The sequence below is a fragment of the Haemaphysalis longicornis genome, unplaced genomic scaffold (genome assembly GCF_048455015.1).
Source record: "Haemaphysalis longicornis isolate Haplotype H1 unplaced genomic scaffold, Haemaphysalis longicornis Haplotype H1 scaffold_4, whole genome shotgun sequence".
In the NCBI taxonomy this organism is placed as follows: Eukaryota; Metazoa; Arthropoda; class Arachnida; order Ixodida; family Ixodidae; genus Haemaphysalis; species Haemaphysalis longicornis.
The window spans coordinates 99,958,835-99,974,692 of NW_027526361.1; the positions used below are offsets into that span (position 1 = coordinate 99,958,835).

Below are 15,858 nucleotides of genomic sequence, written 5' to 3' on the forward strand. Positions count from 1 at the left end.
CAACGTGCACACACATGTCCACCATGTTTTGACCATGCAACAACAGGGAAGGCAAAAGAAACTCAAAATGCAGTGGTGATGCTTTTTTATTTTAGCTTGCGACAACATGAGCAGCAGGAGAGGAGAGCACCTCCTAATACGGGGCACACAATTTGATTTTATTTGGGCACCTCTGCACGACAGAGTCACCCTTTACAACTGGTGGCTTTTTTCATCAAGCTCCCAAATGGGTAACAAAATATACGGTACAGTTCGTACTGAAATGCAAATCTAAAACATTGACCCTCGCCTTCACGATTAAAAGAGTTTGCAGGCACTGCATTACCAATGGTTGAATTCAATTTAGGCCCCAGAAACCCTTTTTTTCGTACACTGTAATTTGCTCTACACTTAAATAAAAATGTAGAACCAATCAATGCACACCTGAAAAGTAATAGTAATCAACTGCAAACAAAACACAAAAATGCTCTTTCTGAACTTGCTATCTGAAAGAAACACCACTGGATGTGTGTTGGCTTACCACCTGCACAAGCAACTTTCTGGGTGAAGCAAAACACATTCACGGGATAACAATTTGTGCGGTGGTGGCTTTATATATTTGGGGTTTGGGATGGTACACAGATGAAAAGAGAGTGCAACGGGCCTGCTAAGTGAGAGTGAATCTTCGTTGTAAAGAAAGCCAGACCCCTTTTTATGCCTGCCCTAGCGTGTTGTGGCTTATCACAGCGACATGCCTCCAATGCTGTAATGTGCGTGTACTTGGTTACTCGAGACTGAGGTGGGTAGTTCACACAACCTGGATTAACCCTGTCTTCCTGGGGAAGGGATACAGGACGCACACAAATGCACCACTATTCTTTCTTGAGACTGCAGCGTCTTCTACTTTTTCACTGATTATTCCCAACACGTGTGCGAAAGTAAAGGCAATGCTACTGCTTTAACAATTGCACAGCAGTGGCCTTGCACATTGCGGCATCACCACACAGTAGTGCCAAAGTAAGTGGCATTGTCAGACAAACCTTGGTTTATAGAATGTCCGTCGTCACTACATTTCAATTTCAGAATGTGGCATAGGATGCAACATTTATGCAAACCTTATGCATGGGCAGCCAGATGAACACAGGCCACTGTGATGTAGCAGTTTACATTTGCGGCCAGTTTGCACGAAAAAAAAGTTTTTTCTTTTTCAAGAAATGAAGTACTAGCCACATTTTTTTATCAACAAAACACAGCACTACAGCTTCAAAAGAGAATAATGCCGCAGTTTCAAGAAAGACAGGTGCAAAAGGAAAACGGGAGGTTCAAAAGCACCATTGCATGCTCAAAACATGGAGGACATATACTACACGGTGCACCAGTCACAACAAACAGCAGCAATTCATTCACGCACTGAACAGGGGTGAGCTCAAACAGGGTCTAATTCTAAACACCTTGCAGCAAGCTCATACAAAAATGAACCGGAAGAGTCGCAATAAATCAGATCTTGCACAATGCTAACACATTACCTGTACATCAGTTAGTGCAAAAAGAAAAAAAAAATGGTGCGATGATGTTCCCTTGTAAAGAAAGGGCAAAAAGGGAGAACGAGAATAAAAGAAACTTGGTGACATTTGCGGAATGGGAACAAAAATATACAGAAGTGATTCATGATGAATGTGTGTGTGTGTATATATATATATATTTACTGTATATATGCATATAACTTTAAAACAGAATAATAAATGGCCTTTACGTTCATAAATTCGTGCAAAGACTCGTGACACTGCCGTAAAAGGTTTCCACTCGGGTACAAGAAATCACTCGGCTTAAAAAAAAAAGAAAATAAAACGAAGCACCAATCGATGATGTAGTGTGGGGAGCTCAATTACCACATGATGGGACATATGTATTTACCGGTCTGATATTCCTGAGTTATCATCGCCGATTGAGAGTGCTTACAAAAAAGAACTACAAAAAAACTGGCCACAGCCGATTTTGACAAACTCTATCGCATGCGCTAATGAGCGACACACACTTCTGGATTGCTTCCAACGTTTTAACCGTATTTGTACAACAGCAGTGTCAGAGAAAATAGAGTATACGATAGGGTCTCAAAATGAATTTTCGATGCCAACTTTGAGCAGTCTTGACTAAACACACAAAGAGTGCAAAAAATAACCGGAGCACACCTTCCACCTTAGCAGCTGCAGTTACAAACGACTGCAGCATAATAATGCATGCTGCAAAGCATTCTTGATACTGTGCACTGAACTTTCAGAGGTTACAGAACACAGGCGAACGAATGAAGAAAAAAAAGGTGTGCGTGTAGAATGAAGGAAATAAATTTCCTTGACGTCGATTGATTTGCAGGAAAACACTGCATAAGTTTACATGTGAGCACTGCGCGAACAAGCGAACTGTATGGCAAAAAAAAAAAAAAAAAAGGGATTTGCCCAAACAGTGCTCAACTAGTTAACAACACAAGCAACTAGCTTGGATACTATATACATACACACCCCCTGCCCAAAACACACAGCTTTTCAACTCGGGGCATTCAGCATTACACCTATTATTAAAAGCTGAACTGATTTTTCCTGTAGCTCACGGCTGCGTTGACCTCTCCATTAATTAAAGGAGCCATGGAGACAAAATACAAGTTGGGTTTATTAGAAAGACTGCTTAGTCCCGATAACAATGATACCGATATCATCGCAATCTTCGCACAAATAACGGAGATATTGAAGAAAACGTGTGAAGCAGTCGCGACCCCCTAGCCAATTTCCCGCAACTTTCCTATGACGTCACGGAACCTTGTTTGTGCGATTAGCGGCCGCCTAACTGACCTGTCGCGACGACACATGGCTGGATGTCTGTAATGGGGCCTCTAGTTCCACTTGACCGCGTCACTTGACTGCTAACGTGCAGTTAACGCACTGAAAATTATGTTTTATTGTTGGCCCGTGTGACGTCATTCTTGCTCATAACACGTCACTGCGCAAAATTTGAAAGTTTTTAAATACTTCTTGCTTTGTTTTCATTAAAAAAAACATCTTTTGTGGCTGTAACGGAGCTGAGTGAGAAACTGAATCCTAGTTCTTTCAAATTAAACGAAGTTGTATTTTCTCTTCATGGCTCCTTAAAGAGACCCAGAAACATTTTTTCAAGGGAACAGCTAAATGCATTCCACTTGCATTGTGAAAACTTCCATAATTCAGACACTCCCATTTTTATTTCCTGCTCGCCTACACCCTGGCCATCAACCGCCAACGGCACTGTATTTGTGTCTTGTCACATTTTGACCACCTGACTATAAGTGGGATAGCACGCAGGCACAAATCTAAAGTTGAACAATCCGATGGAAGGAGAACCTTTTGGGCATTTCAAAAGCCGTAGCAGGATGACTAACTCCAATAGCTCGCGACAGCTCCAAACCTAAATGTAGGACACAACGTCCAGTGAGACTGTGTTGCCTCAATGGCATTATTAGGCACAAGTCTTGAAAATCTTGGAAAAATATTTCAGGGTCCCTTTAATGTGAAGACTACATTTTTGAGCGTCAATACATTGGCCACAATTTTTTTCAACTTGTGACAAACGGCCTTTGCACCAAGCCTTCGCCAACAACTGCGCAATAATCACCAAGAGCGCTACACGATCCACTTCTTGCCTTAATTTTATCGGGTGTATATTCATCGGCTCAATCAGAAGCTTCTGCTCGACATACATTGACTGCCCATTTCATGCAACTTTGCAGCCCCTGAACACATAGGCTGCCGACTTGTGCGGTAAAGACAAAACTGCGATTCTCCATTCAATTAGCCTAGCAAAAAACAGTTGTCAGAGTTGGGCTGGGGTATTATTCAACTGCTGCAAATACGGACACGAAAAAGGCAAACCATTTGCACCAATGCCTAACCACATCCTCGCGAGCTGCCTAGGTCTACAGGACTCCGAGCATGTACAGCACGCATCACAGTTGTGTAGAGCACACAGAGGTGTTACCTTAAAAAGCGTTCTGAATGACCCCTCAGTAGCTACGTGGCTACTGTCAAGCATGCACAATTAAGCTTCTGAAAATAAGAAGAGAGTTCGAAACTTCTGCTTTGGTTGCTCCAAAACTATGACGACCTCCTTTCCTTGCCTAGCACTTCCAAACCTTTTGCCAAGCGCCCTAAACATTGCTCCAAAGGCTCTTTGGCATGTCTTGAAGCACATCTTTCAACTTCTTATCAACTGTTTACCGCCCCCCTCAATGTATCAGGCACGTCTGTCATGCAAAGTCAGGTTAGTGGGCACCTACGCTGCTTGCCCACGCACAACATTGGTGATTCCAACTGGTGATCAGTCCTAATTATTAGCCCTTTGATGTCCAGTGGTGCTCAGGAGCAACAACTCAAACAATATTTTTTCTCTCACACTTTGTGGCTTTTCGACATTTATTTAAAGGAGAGATGGCAGCGCGTACTTCCGAGTGCTAAAAAAATATGTATTGTTCACGCGTGTCAACTCGCATCAAGCCCGCGTGGCTCAATGGGCTAGTGACAGGTAATCGAAATTGTGCAATTTCGTTCTTATTACAAATGACAGCAATAAAAACTAAGTGATTGTCTTCACTTGAATCATAAATCATGGTGATCAAGGTAGCTCTCTTGTTCAAGTGATGTATGGGCAGCCAGTGCCCAGTGTCTCCTAGCGTCTGTCCTAATGAACGAAATTTTTTCTGGCTTCATATTTGTGATGTCGGAAGTTCTTTTAGATCGTAAAAAACTTCTCACACACTTAAAAGCAAAATAATGCAGTTTTGGGCATCAAAGGGTTAGAGAGGTTTACCCGAGAGAAGAACAGGTCCTAGGACGGCGCCCGACACACTGTCAGTGCAAAAATTTCCACCACTGATCCGTGGTCAGAGAGCACGAGGAGAATTAAGAATGACAGATAACATGCAGACAGGGTGACAGCAGCACAGCCGGTGCTGCATTCTAGCTCGCTGCTCCAGGAGTTGCGCAAAGTCGAAGAGCCAACACACGGACCCGTAGCACAGTGTCTAGTAGACCTGTCCCATCGCCGCTTGTACGCGTCGTAAAATGGAGTGTGCAGAAAGTGCAGGGCCAAGTAGGCGGCAAAAAGGGATGGAGTATGAATGATGGCGACACAGTGCCGATACCGGTGGACAACAAATACAGTGACACGCAGCCAATGCCGCTGCTAAAGCAAGCAAACGTGACCACTGAGGCGATTAGAAAGCAAGGCACAGTTGGTCCGGTCTGAAAAGGGCATGCGAGAAATGCCGTGACGCAGGCCTCTAAAGATGCAGCAACGCATGCACACCGAGCAGAGCCGCACGTCTGCAAGGGAGTGGGAATAGGTGCTCATTCATTTTTGAAGATCCATTAATAAATTTTCCAGAATTTTTTTTTGTTTTTTCTGACAAATCATTTCCCTTCTACGGAAGATGCGATGAACACAGGTGGAACCGCAAACCATATCCCTCGAGGAACATCCCATCAGAAGGCTACAGGTAATGTTCTTCGTTCGAAATAAGCAATCCCCACAGTAATTAAGAACTTGGTGGAATTTTTGAGCATGGTTTGATGGAGGGAAAAAGTGATGAGATCGATGAGTGCACTCAACAGATTAACGACAAGTTTGACAAGGAAATAGAAGACTAGTGCGACTAGTAGGCTGACAAAAAGGGCTTCCACGTACAGTGATGAAAATGAAAAGGCATGCGAAAAAGAGAACACAAAGGGCAATGAAAAAAGTGGCAACTTTTTGTGACAAGAAAAAATTCCAAGGAGTGCAAGAAGGCACTTCCATGGAAAAAGTGACTAGCAGTGTGACATAGTGAGACAAGAATGGTGTGCAGTTATGAATGATACGTTTGCTTGTTGTGCAGCTTTATCTCCTGAATTTGCTCCCATCATAACATCTGTGCCCCCTCGCTCCTTTTCCTCGTGAGTAATGTGCAGTGCGACCAACAAATTTTTAATGCAGCCCTGCATTTTTAAAATCTGCCATTACAGTAGAACCTCCATGTTTTAAAAAAGAATAGAGCGAGGGAGAAACGCGCTATCCGGGAAAACGTACTATTCAGTAGGAAACGTGCTACGGGGAATTTTCAGTGTTCACAATTGAGAGCATACTAACCGGGAAATCGTATGAACCAAGAATGTATCAACGGGCTCCTACTGTACCATTTTTTGCCCAAAATAAGCATAAAGCTCTTTTCAAATCAGGAGTTCTACCACTGTTTTCTAGCGAGACTACCCCGTAGGGGCATAGCCAACTCCCACTCCCTTCTCGCTTTTTTCTGCACCACTTGCCTGCTTTTTACTCATGGCAAAGATACAGTGAGGAGCTTGACAAGGGTGTGCCCTAATATATGCTCACCACCGATGTGCGTTAACCAATTGTTTGTAGGATTGTGCTGGGTATAACAGATAATGGTGTGGAAAGAACACCTACAGAGACGTGGACTGTGCAGAGCTCTTTCCAGTCCGTTTTGTGTTATACCCAACGCAATCCTGCAAACGACGTTCAACCAACTAGCCCGGCACTAGGCGTTGCTAAATCATTAACCGAGCCGCAACTGAACCTATATTAACTTCCCACCGCTTGAGTGCTCTACACAAGAGTGACACGTACACTGCACTACCCTACAACGAGCCACACGCACACGCACACACACGCAGAGCCACCCTGACGCAGGCACCCCCACTTCCCCAGCACCACCACAACCGGGCAAGCGCGTGCGGTTAGCCAGCAGCAGCCCCTGCTTCGCCTCAGCAAGCAGGTCCCCAGAGGGCCATGGCACTCACCCCGTTGGCGAGACCCAGGCGGCAGCCACTGTCGCACACAGACTCAGTCACCGGGGACGGCCCGCAGGACATGCACGGCGTAGCTAAACCGCCCGCGCTGCCACCGTGAACCGCCGCGCCGGACTGTACCATGGCATCCGTGGTGTAGAAGGGCTGCGGATGCTGCTGCGGCGCAGCTGCCGCCAGGGCGTGCACCGTGCCCGGCGCAAAGCCAGTGGTCACCAACGTCCGAGGTGCGGCGGTGGCATCACGGGCCGCCCGCACCTGACCCGACGGGTCGACGTACGAGGACTGCTGCAGCGCGGCGTGGCCCAGCAGGGACGGACTGGCCGACGCGTCTGATCCGACGGGGGAGCCCAGCACCGGGATGGGCGAGGGCGACAAGAAGGTGGCACCACCGGGGCTGAACAGGCCGCCGGGGGCCCCGAACGTGGGCAGGGTGTCTAGCCGCAGGGTGGGCAGCTGCGGGATGAGCAGCGTGTTCTGCACCGGGTTCAGCGGGTTGATGAGCTGCACCACCGTCGGCATCATCTGGGCCACCGAGGTCGCCACCGTCGTGCCGTTGGTGGGCACCGAGTTGGAGGGGAGCACGATGCTCGAGCCGTGGCTGCCGCTCAGCAGGACCTGAGGCCCGCCAGCCAGCGAGGAGGTGCACAGCGTGGCCGAGGACACGGGGCACTCGGCGCAGCTGCGGGGCACCTCGGCAAAGCGCTGCTGCTGCGGAGAGAAGTGGCCAGGGGAGGCCCGGTGGCCCAGGATCCCCTGGGGCGGGCCCAGCTGGGAGAGGAAGGGCCCGCCCGACACCAGGGTGGCGGGCGATGACTCCACAATCAGGGGCTGTGCGGGGGGCAGGACCATGCCGCTCATGTGCTGCAGCACCTGCTGACCGCCCTTGGCCTCCGTGGGGGAGAAGTTGGTGGCCACCTTGTGGCTGTACACCTGCTGCACCATGATAGCGCTCCTACCCTGGTTCACCACGCCGCTGGGCGCACTCGTGAAGACGAAGGGGGCCGTCGTCATGGTGGTGCCGCACTGTGAGGCAACCGACACCAGGGGCAGGCCCCCGTTGAGCAGCCCCACCTGTGGCACCTGCAGCGGCACCTCCTTGGCCAAGGAGGGCGCGGAGGTCCTACAGGCGGAGAACTGCGTCTCCATGTGCACGCTGCTGTAGGGGCCCACCGCAGGGCCGGGCGTGGAAGCAGGCGAAGAGGCCTCGTGGCTGCTGCAGCTGTGCTGGGGGGTGAGGCAGGCGTGGGGGGAGTGCCTGGAGGTAACCATTTGGCAGATGTCCACGTTGGGACATGCCGCGCGGCTGGAGATGATGGCGCTCAGCTTGGGCATCCTGGTGCGAGGCGGCTTCTTGGCCCCCCTTGAGCGGCCGGAAGGCGGCCGGTTGTTGACCGGGGAGCAGGGGGTTGCACTGGGAGGACACTGGTAGTTGGGGCCGGCGCTCGCCTGCAGCACCGGGGCGGCCGTGCGGACCGCCTGGGCGACCACCGTCCCGTTGGGCACCGGCTGGAAAGTGGTCGGCCCCTGCAGGCTGGCGCCTCCGCACCGGATTGTCACGGCCTCCCGGTGATGCTGGTAGTAGCCCGCCTGCCACGGCAGGGCACCGGTGGTCGTGGTGGCGGTGGCGTTGCTGCTGCTCGTGTAGTGCACCGGGGTGGGGCTTGCCATGGTGCACATGCTGGCGGCCTGCTTGCGCAGCGACTGCTCGTCACGCTGGGCCAGCAGCTGAGACACCAGGACTCCGTCAAAGGGACCGCGCTGCTTGGCACGCGAGTTCCGCTTGCGTGCCGGCTCTGAAAGGAGCAAGACCACCGCCGAGAGCATTTGCAGCAACCCACACGCAACAACGAACGAGGGCACAACACGCAGACCTATTGAAATTTGGCGTTTCAAGCCCCAGCTCTACACCTGGGCTACGAGGCACCTCCAGGTCCCCTGAGAAAGATCACACTTCTCAGGATTCTCTTACAATAAAAGCTCATACCCATGGGTATTTCTATACTTAACCGAAGTATGTGCTATTTGCCGTGAGATCGGCCTATAGGTGGCGACAGCGTTGTACTGGTAGTGTGGATGCTTGACTAGCGGTAGCGTGCAAATGCACGCTGTGGACCCGTGTTATGTCTATTTCGCGCTGTATGTGCGTATGAAATGTGTATAAAAGGGTGGTACACTGTAATTTGGTTCCTCAAAGCTCAATTTATTGCATGGATGCGGCAATAAGGTTGCATTACTACGTTTAAAAGCCACGACACATTGCGAATCACTGAGCAGCTGAAATAACAACGCAGAATTTATGTGCCGTGGTTAGTAGCAATCTCTTTCCCGAGCACACGGAGAAATCAGGAAGCCTACGTCTTGGGAATTCAGCGGAGGACACCAGTTTCGGTCACTTTCATTGGTAAAATGATACATAATTTCATTTGTGGGATGCCCTAAAAGGGTAACAACACTTCACATGCCCCCACATTTTTGAGAAGAGCTTGCGATGTCTTTTTTTTTTTTTTTTTTTTTGCAATCGGAAGGGCAATACAGTGTAGGCCATTAAAACGTAAATGCTTATAGTGTGGCACCGGATATAACGCAGGCTTTTGTGACTACCGTTTGCCTCTCATAAGACTCAATGCATAAGCATGCTGTTAAAAATGCGTTTGGCCGAAGCACAATACCATTTATAGTGCGGTTTTTCGGCGGGTCTGTTGATCTACTGGCGCAGCTGGGGCATCGTTTTAGGGTAGAAAAAGAAAAGATAAAGGATGATATTGGCCATCTAACGCAGCGCGCACCCCTAGCTCTTCTCAACTGCGACACACAAGAAAAAAATAGGCACCCTTTAGTTCACGCGTACGTTATAACCACAACTGACCTTGCTTGACGCACCTCGGAAGATAGACCACCCCCCTCCCCATCCGCGCGCAGCAAGTTGTTTCTATCGAGCGTGAACCTCGTGGCCCGTTTTCGCACACAATTCGTGCACGTCGGCGCTGTGCGTGCGTTTTTTTCACGGTCGTGTCGACTACTCTGCGCTCATGGCAGCTTCTTTGTGTGGCAGCTTCACGACTTGCACCAATGCGGAGACGTGCACCTAAAGGCGGGAGATTCAAAGCGTTCCAAGCAGCCGGCTGGCCGCGCCAGAGATGTTTAGGCTTACCACTGCGGCATTTTCAGGGTGTCTACCAAGTTGACATTTTCAAATTCCCTGAGTTTTCCAGGTTTTCCCTCAGTGATTTTGCTAAATTCCCTGAGTGACACAGAACTTCGTTTTAGGGCAAGGCAGGCCGACACCATGTCGCCAGATGCTGTCACACTCTAATAAGCATGTTATAAAATAAGAAAAGACATGATTTGATTGATTGTAGGGTTTAACGCGCCGACGCAACGCAGGCGATGAGGCGCGCCGTAGTGGAGGGCTCCGGATTAATTTTGACCACCTGGGGATCTTTAACGTGCGCCGAAATCTCGTACACACGGGCGTTTTTGCTTTTCGCCTCCATCAGAAAAGTAAGAAAAGACATAATACATTTTGAATGGTAACAAGTAATGTTTATTTCATTAAAAAACAACGCAAAAAAAAGCAAAATTTCACTGCTTTAATTAAAGAGTTTATTTCGGTTTGGATCAGGAACTCCTCCAGCCGACGACACGGCGTCGAAGACAATTCGCTGGGCGACCAGAGATTGTTCCTTCTGATTTTCGACAAGGCAGTCCTTGTTGATGGAAAATCCCCGCTCAACAGACGCATTTCCGTGCGAAAGAGAGATAATTATCTTGGCGAAAGTGAACAGTTCCTTGTTTGAGCCACAGACACCTGCCCAAAGGGCGTCCAGCCGATGCGTGCTTCGGTCAAAACATTTCAACGCTGCCTGCGTAGAGGCTAAAGAGCACACATGCTTGTAGGACCGCAAAGTGCGATCTGCTTCCGCTCCAGTCATCCATTGATGTTCTGTTAAAACTTCGAGTGCCTCACTTAAACGCCTTTCCCCAAGCTCGGGAATCAGCGCGCACGCGGGATCCAGACACAACGATCCCCTCATCAGTTTAAACTTCAATGGTGACTTTTCCGCGATCTTTTTGGCGCAGTTCTTCACAAAAGTGGCGCAGTCCTTTCTGAATGCAAGGACAGTCAAATCTGAAAGTTTTGGGGCCTTTCGAAGTGCATTCCTCGTCGCAAAGCCAAGGTCAATCTTGGGCGTTCCAAGAATGTTCGCAGGTTGGTCCATGTCCACCTTTACCAACTTCAGTGGGCTGTCCGCAGCCATCATTACTTCTTTCTTTACTATTCTACTCATTAACAATCGCAGAAGATTTTCCAACGCTGTTCCAAGAAATGGAAACATCGGCGAATCAGTCTGGAACTGAGCCAGGAACGGCTGGAGTTCTTCCGCGACACTAAGCATAAAGGTTAGCTTCGCAGGCAGCAGGGGGTCACGGATGGCTGTTTTGACCACGCCGTAGCTGGCACTAGTCGGTCGCTTGTTCTCGTTTCGACACGATTCAACGTAGACCTTTAGATACGGCAGAACCTCAAGAGCCCTCGAAATTACACGCACGTTTTCAAGCCACCGCACAGCACAAAACTTCAAAGGGTAGATGTTGCTCTCGGTGATGCGTGCGTATTCAGCACGTCGGGCGGGTACGCATTTGAACAAATTGTAGATAGCCCGGAGAAATTCTATGAAATGCCACCCTGTTGCCGCGTGTCCGGTTTTGAACGCACCATTCACAACATGAAGGCCGCAGCTTCCAACTTCGAGAATCTGGGGGCTGTCACTGGAATCGCAGAGTTCTTGCTTGATCTCACGAAGAAATTTCATGTTTACGTTTGGCCCGTCCATTGATATCTGAAGAATTTTGGACCGCGAGGGTCCATCTGTGGCACTTTTAAATGCGGACACCAATTCTTCGGCCCGCGTGCAACCAAGAAAGCATGACGTCAGGTAGCGCGTTTTCATGCACTCCTCTGCCTCCGACCAAAAGCGAACCAACACGTCCATTTGCTCCTTTTGTGCAACTTTGTTTAACGACTCGTCAAACGCCACGACAAGGTGCGAGGCTTGGCTCACTTCCGACACGAGGATCTCTTTAAAGAACGGCGCAAGACCATAGACAACTGTATATCCCACCTTGTCTTTGCCAAGCTGCACTTTCTTGGCTGTAGCTGACGACGGGAACATCAAAGGGAAAAGAGAAGCCGATGCCGCGGCAGCACGGTATGACGTGTGCGTCATAACAGCGCTCAGACACCACATCACCTCAGCATTTATGACCTCTATGTCACGCTGAAAGATATCCTTTGCTGCACGCTCGGGTTGGATGTCTGTAGCTGCAGTTGAAGCAAATGATGGCGGCACAGAACTTGACGCCACTGGCCCGGCTTGCACAATTGCCGCCGCCGGCTTCCTTGCCGGCGTAGTGAAAAACGAAGTTACAGAGGGTGTTGCGGCTCCGGTCGCAGCAAGTCGGTGCTTCTTACTTTCCGCGTGACTTGTCAAAGCTCTTCTTCCCATGTTGCTGAGCGAAAACTGTTTTCTGCACAGCACACAGTAGGCCGCGTTCGTGTTACTTTCAACGGGCCTAACCCAGGCTGCAAACTGGCAGTGTTCCGGATTCGTCCAGTCTTGGACGAAAGTGCACTTAAAAGTCGTCATACTTGTCACATCAACGCGTTGCACAGGACAAGCGCAGAGAGTTAATTTGGGATTCACGTTCGGAATCACAACCACCGCACCTACACTGCGTACACTCCGCGTCAAATTCGTTTGGTGCGCAGCGAAAGGTACGGAGCCAAAACACGCACAGTGTCTTCCTACGCAGCGAAATATAGTGCCGGCTTGCAGTTAAAAATCAGCTCTTGAAACAGGGTACAATGTATATATTCGATATTTAAGACGTATTTATAACACAACTGCAAACTTTTAACTTTTAAAATGAAGGAAAATGTTTTTTTTTTTTATTACGCCAAATTCACGTGTCAACTTACTAGAAACCGCAGTAGATGGCACCAGGTGTTGAAGCTACTGCATGCTACTGCGCGGAGAGAATGGGGGAGCAACGCACCACGCCGGCACCCCCGGCGGCCGAGGCGGAGTAGCACACTTACCGCATCCCCCTTCACCTGTAGCTGCTGCAAAAAGCTATCGCGGTTGTCGCGGCGCGCAACGTACGCGGAGTGGGGAGGCAGGGTCGGGGGGGTCGTCGAAGCGGTCGAATAGCTCACTTGCGATCCGCACGAAGCGCATTCTCTGCATCAGACGGCGCCATCAGAGACAGCGCGGGGAAACTGTACGCTTTCGACTCGCTCTGTTACTCGAGCCAGCATTACCGTGTTTTATTACAGCTAATTTTCCCTGATAGAAGCACAAATTTGTCAAATTCCCTGAGTTTTCCCTGATTTTTTCCAGACTATTCAAAATCCCTGAGAATTCCCGGTTTTCCCGGTTTTCCCGGTTGGTAGACACCCTGATTTTATGGTGGGCGCTTTCACAAGCAACGTGGATGGCATTTTATATTCCACTTTTCGCCCAGATTATCAGCTCTTTTCTTACATGAACATCTTCGCTTATGCCTCGAGCGGCACTTCAGCGAGCGATTAGAAGTGGTTGCTGGAGCTGCCTGCACCACTTCATGGCCAGTGCCGACGCCATGTTGCCACCTCTTACTGCGTTCACATGCTGCGCCGCACACACCACGCCAGTTGTATCCGCGCCGGAGTTGCTGTGCCTGCAGCATGCACTGCACATTTTTGCAAAAAGAAATCGCTCCAGGTGGTTCCTGCTTTAGAATGTTGTGCAGATAAGTCACCACCCTTTCCCTTTCCGAACATCTGCAGATAGCCAGCCGCGCGAAGCCAGAGATTTCCACCACCAGTACGATGCACTGATAAGCAGCCGCCTACGGCATTCATGATCATAATTGAAAAGTAGCATTGCTATGTATAGCCACCTCTCGTTTGGAATTAAATTTCACTTCGCATACATTAATTATTATTACTCACATGCAATACCAACCAGTCCCACCATTGGGCGAACACGGCGCCAGAACTTGCGCCGCGCATGCCGCAACGTGACAATTCCACCCCCGAAACTTGCAAGCTCGCTGTGAAACAGCAATAACCCTGTGATACATCGTTTTATAATATCGCAATGAGTCCAAAAGTTCACTTCACGAACATATATTGTAGACGCACGCACTGCGTTTCCCACTCAAGGACAAACCACGGTGAAACCGTGGGCACGTTTTCGATGCATCTTTCGAGCTGCGCACTTCCCGTAATCTGGCGCCCGATCTCAAGCATTATAGTCGTGATAACAATAACATCACTGAACAGAACTGCAACGCATGAAACCACTAAACAGGAACTGAGCCGATTGTGCAAACTGCGCATCAGCCGTACCACCCGGCGGCCATCTTGTTGAAATGGCGACACCAATTGGGAGAGCCGTTCCAGCGAACGCGGGCAGATAGCCAACCGTGTGTTAGAATCTATCGGTTGCCTAATTTCACTGTCTCGTTTTCTGCCGTTTGTGAGTTTGTGAGTGAGCGACAATGAAAGCAGTGACCAGAAAGCGGAAGTTGAAGACTCGGCCGATCTAATGCGGCCAAGATGGCGGCACCCCATGGCGTCGTTCGGGAGACACAGCGTTGTCAATATGGTCGTGTTTTCTTCATTTTGCGGAAACATTTTGTCACCTAAGCGGACATAAATATTTTTCTTTGGCACTTCGCGATCGTTTTCGAGGGGGAAACTTTGTAAACGCACAATAGAAAACGTGCAATCTGAAATTTTAGCTCTAAGACCCATGTGCCCCTTTAAGCGTGAACCACAGACCTGCCAACCCCACACTTCTCCAAGTACTACAGAAGATGCCAAGAAATACTAAAATTGCGTACAAAAATACTAAAATGCCATTTTATTCCTCAGAAACTCGCTTGGATAAAATACATAGCAAACATATCACAAAAGACGCACAAAACGTTCTAAGAATTAAATCTTGGAAGTGGAAGGCTGGGCTAGCACAGAGGCCGTTGCTGCCTCAGCCTTCTTCAAAAACTCTTTATCAAACGCCTGCTCATGGCACTTCCCTGAGTAAGACTGGGCACATCTTGCGACAATCAAATGCTCAACTGTCTTTTTGGACATGGAGGCACGGAACCGTGTGTGCGCTTTTCCGACCTTGCTGAAAACTCTTTCACACTCTGCATTACTATGCGGGAGTGTCAAGACCCCCAACATAACTTCTGCAAGTTTAGCATACTTCAAAGTGCCATCCACTTCTCGCAGATCGGAGACCGCATGCCACTGCTCGTCTATACGCTCCTGCTTCGTTACTTCAGCGGGTAGTTCTTCCAACTGAAGATGGCCAAACTCTGCCTGAATGTCGTCCAGAGCAGGATTCATAACTTGCCCCTCTTGAACTAGTACAAGCACTCGGATGCGGTTGACTAGATACTTGATATCAGCAAACCTGGCATGTTCAATGGAAGCAAGCCTTGCCACTTTTGCACTCTTCAGCAGCTCACACTTCAGTGGAAATTTCAAGATCATGTACTCTGTTGCCGTCACGAAGAATCTTCTGATTAGTGTAAAAAACTCCTCCCTCGCTTCTTTCTTCAGGCTTTGCAAGCTCTGCGTGGTCTGGCTGCCAGTTACCAGGTCTTCATCATCTCTTTGGGTGGTGGAAGACTTGAAGTCAACGTCGGTCAGCACTGATAACTGAAGGTTTGACAAACCCCAACATCAGCTCTCTTAGCAGGTTGCTAAGCACTTCTCGGAGCAGACGTACTTGAGGGGCTCCAGAATGCAGGAACACGTTCACCTTTTCGAACTCCGGAATTACCGACAGCAAGAAGTCGCAATATGCCCTGCTGACATCTGGCGAAAGAAACATGAATGGCCCTTCTTCTCTGTTCAAGACCTCTCGCTCTGCTCCGGTAGTTCTATTCTGTCAGCTGGGGTGGAGATAGCCATGTTTTGCCGCTTCCTAATTAGATCTTTCGTCTCTTGGGAAAGTTTACCAGTAGCCTGCCTGGCCATCGTGCCCCCGACTTCTAC

The 15,858-nt window shown here is 49.1% G+C and overlaps 2 protein-coding genes across 2 annotated transcripts in view; both read right to left on the reverse strand.

The window, feature by feature from the left end:
* The window catches only part of LOC144179165 (uncharacterized), a 70,082-nt gene that overhangs the window by 26,330 nt on the left and 27,894 nt on the right, over positions 1–15,858 (reverse strand). Inside the window, exon 5 of the mRNA XM_077707407.1 lies at positions 6,798–8,599. Coding sequence (XP_077563533.1) covers positions 6,798–8,599 — 1,802 coding nt within the window. The remainder of the gene's footprint in view (positions 1–6,797; positions 8,600–15,858) is intronic.
* On the reverse strand, positions 8,613–12,508 carry LOC144179166 (uncharacterized). Its single transcript, XM_077707408.1, has one exon. It carries the CDS (start codon positions 12,452–12,454, stop codon positions 10,397–10,399), a length of 2,058 nt encoding a protein of 685 aa, XP_077563534.1. The 5' UTR covers positions 12,455–12,508; the 3' UTR covers positions 8,613–10,396.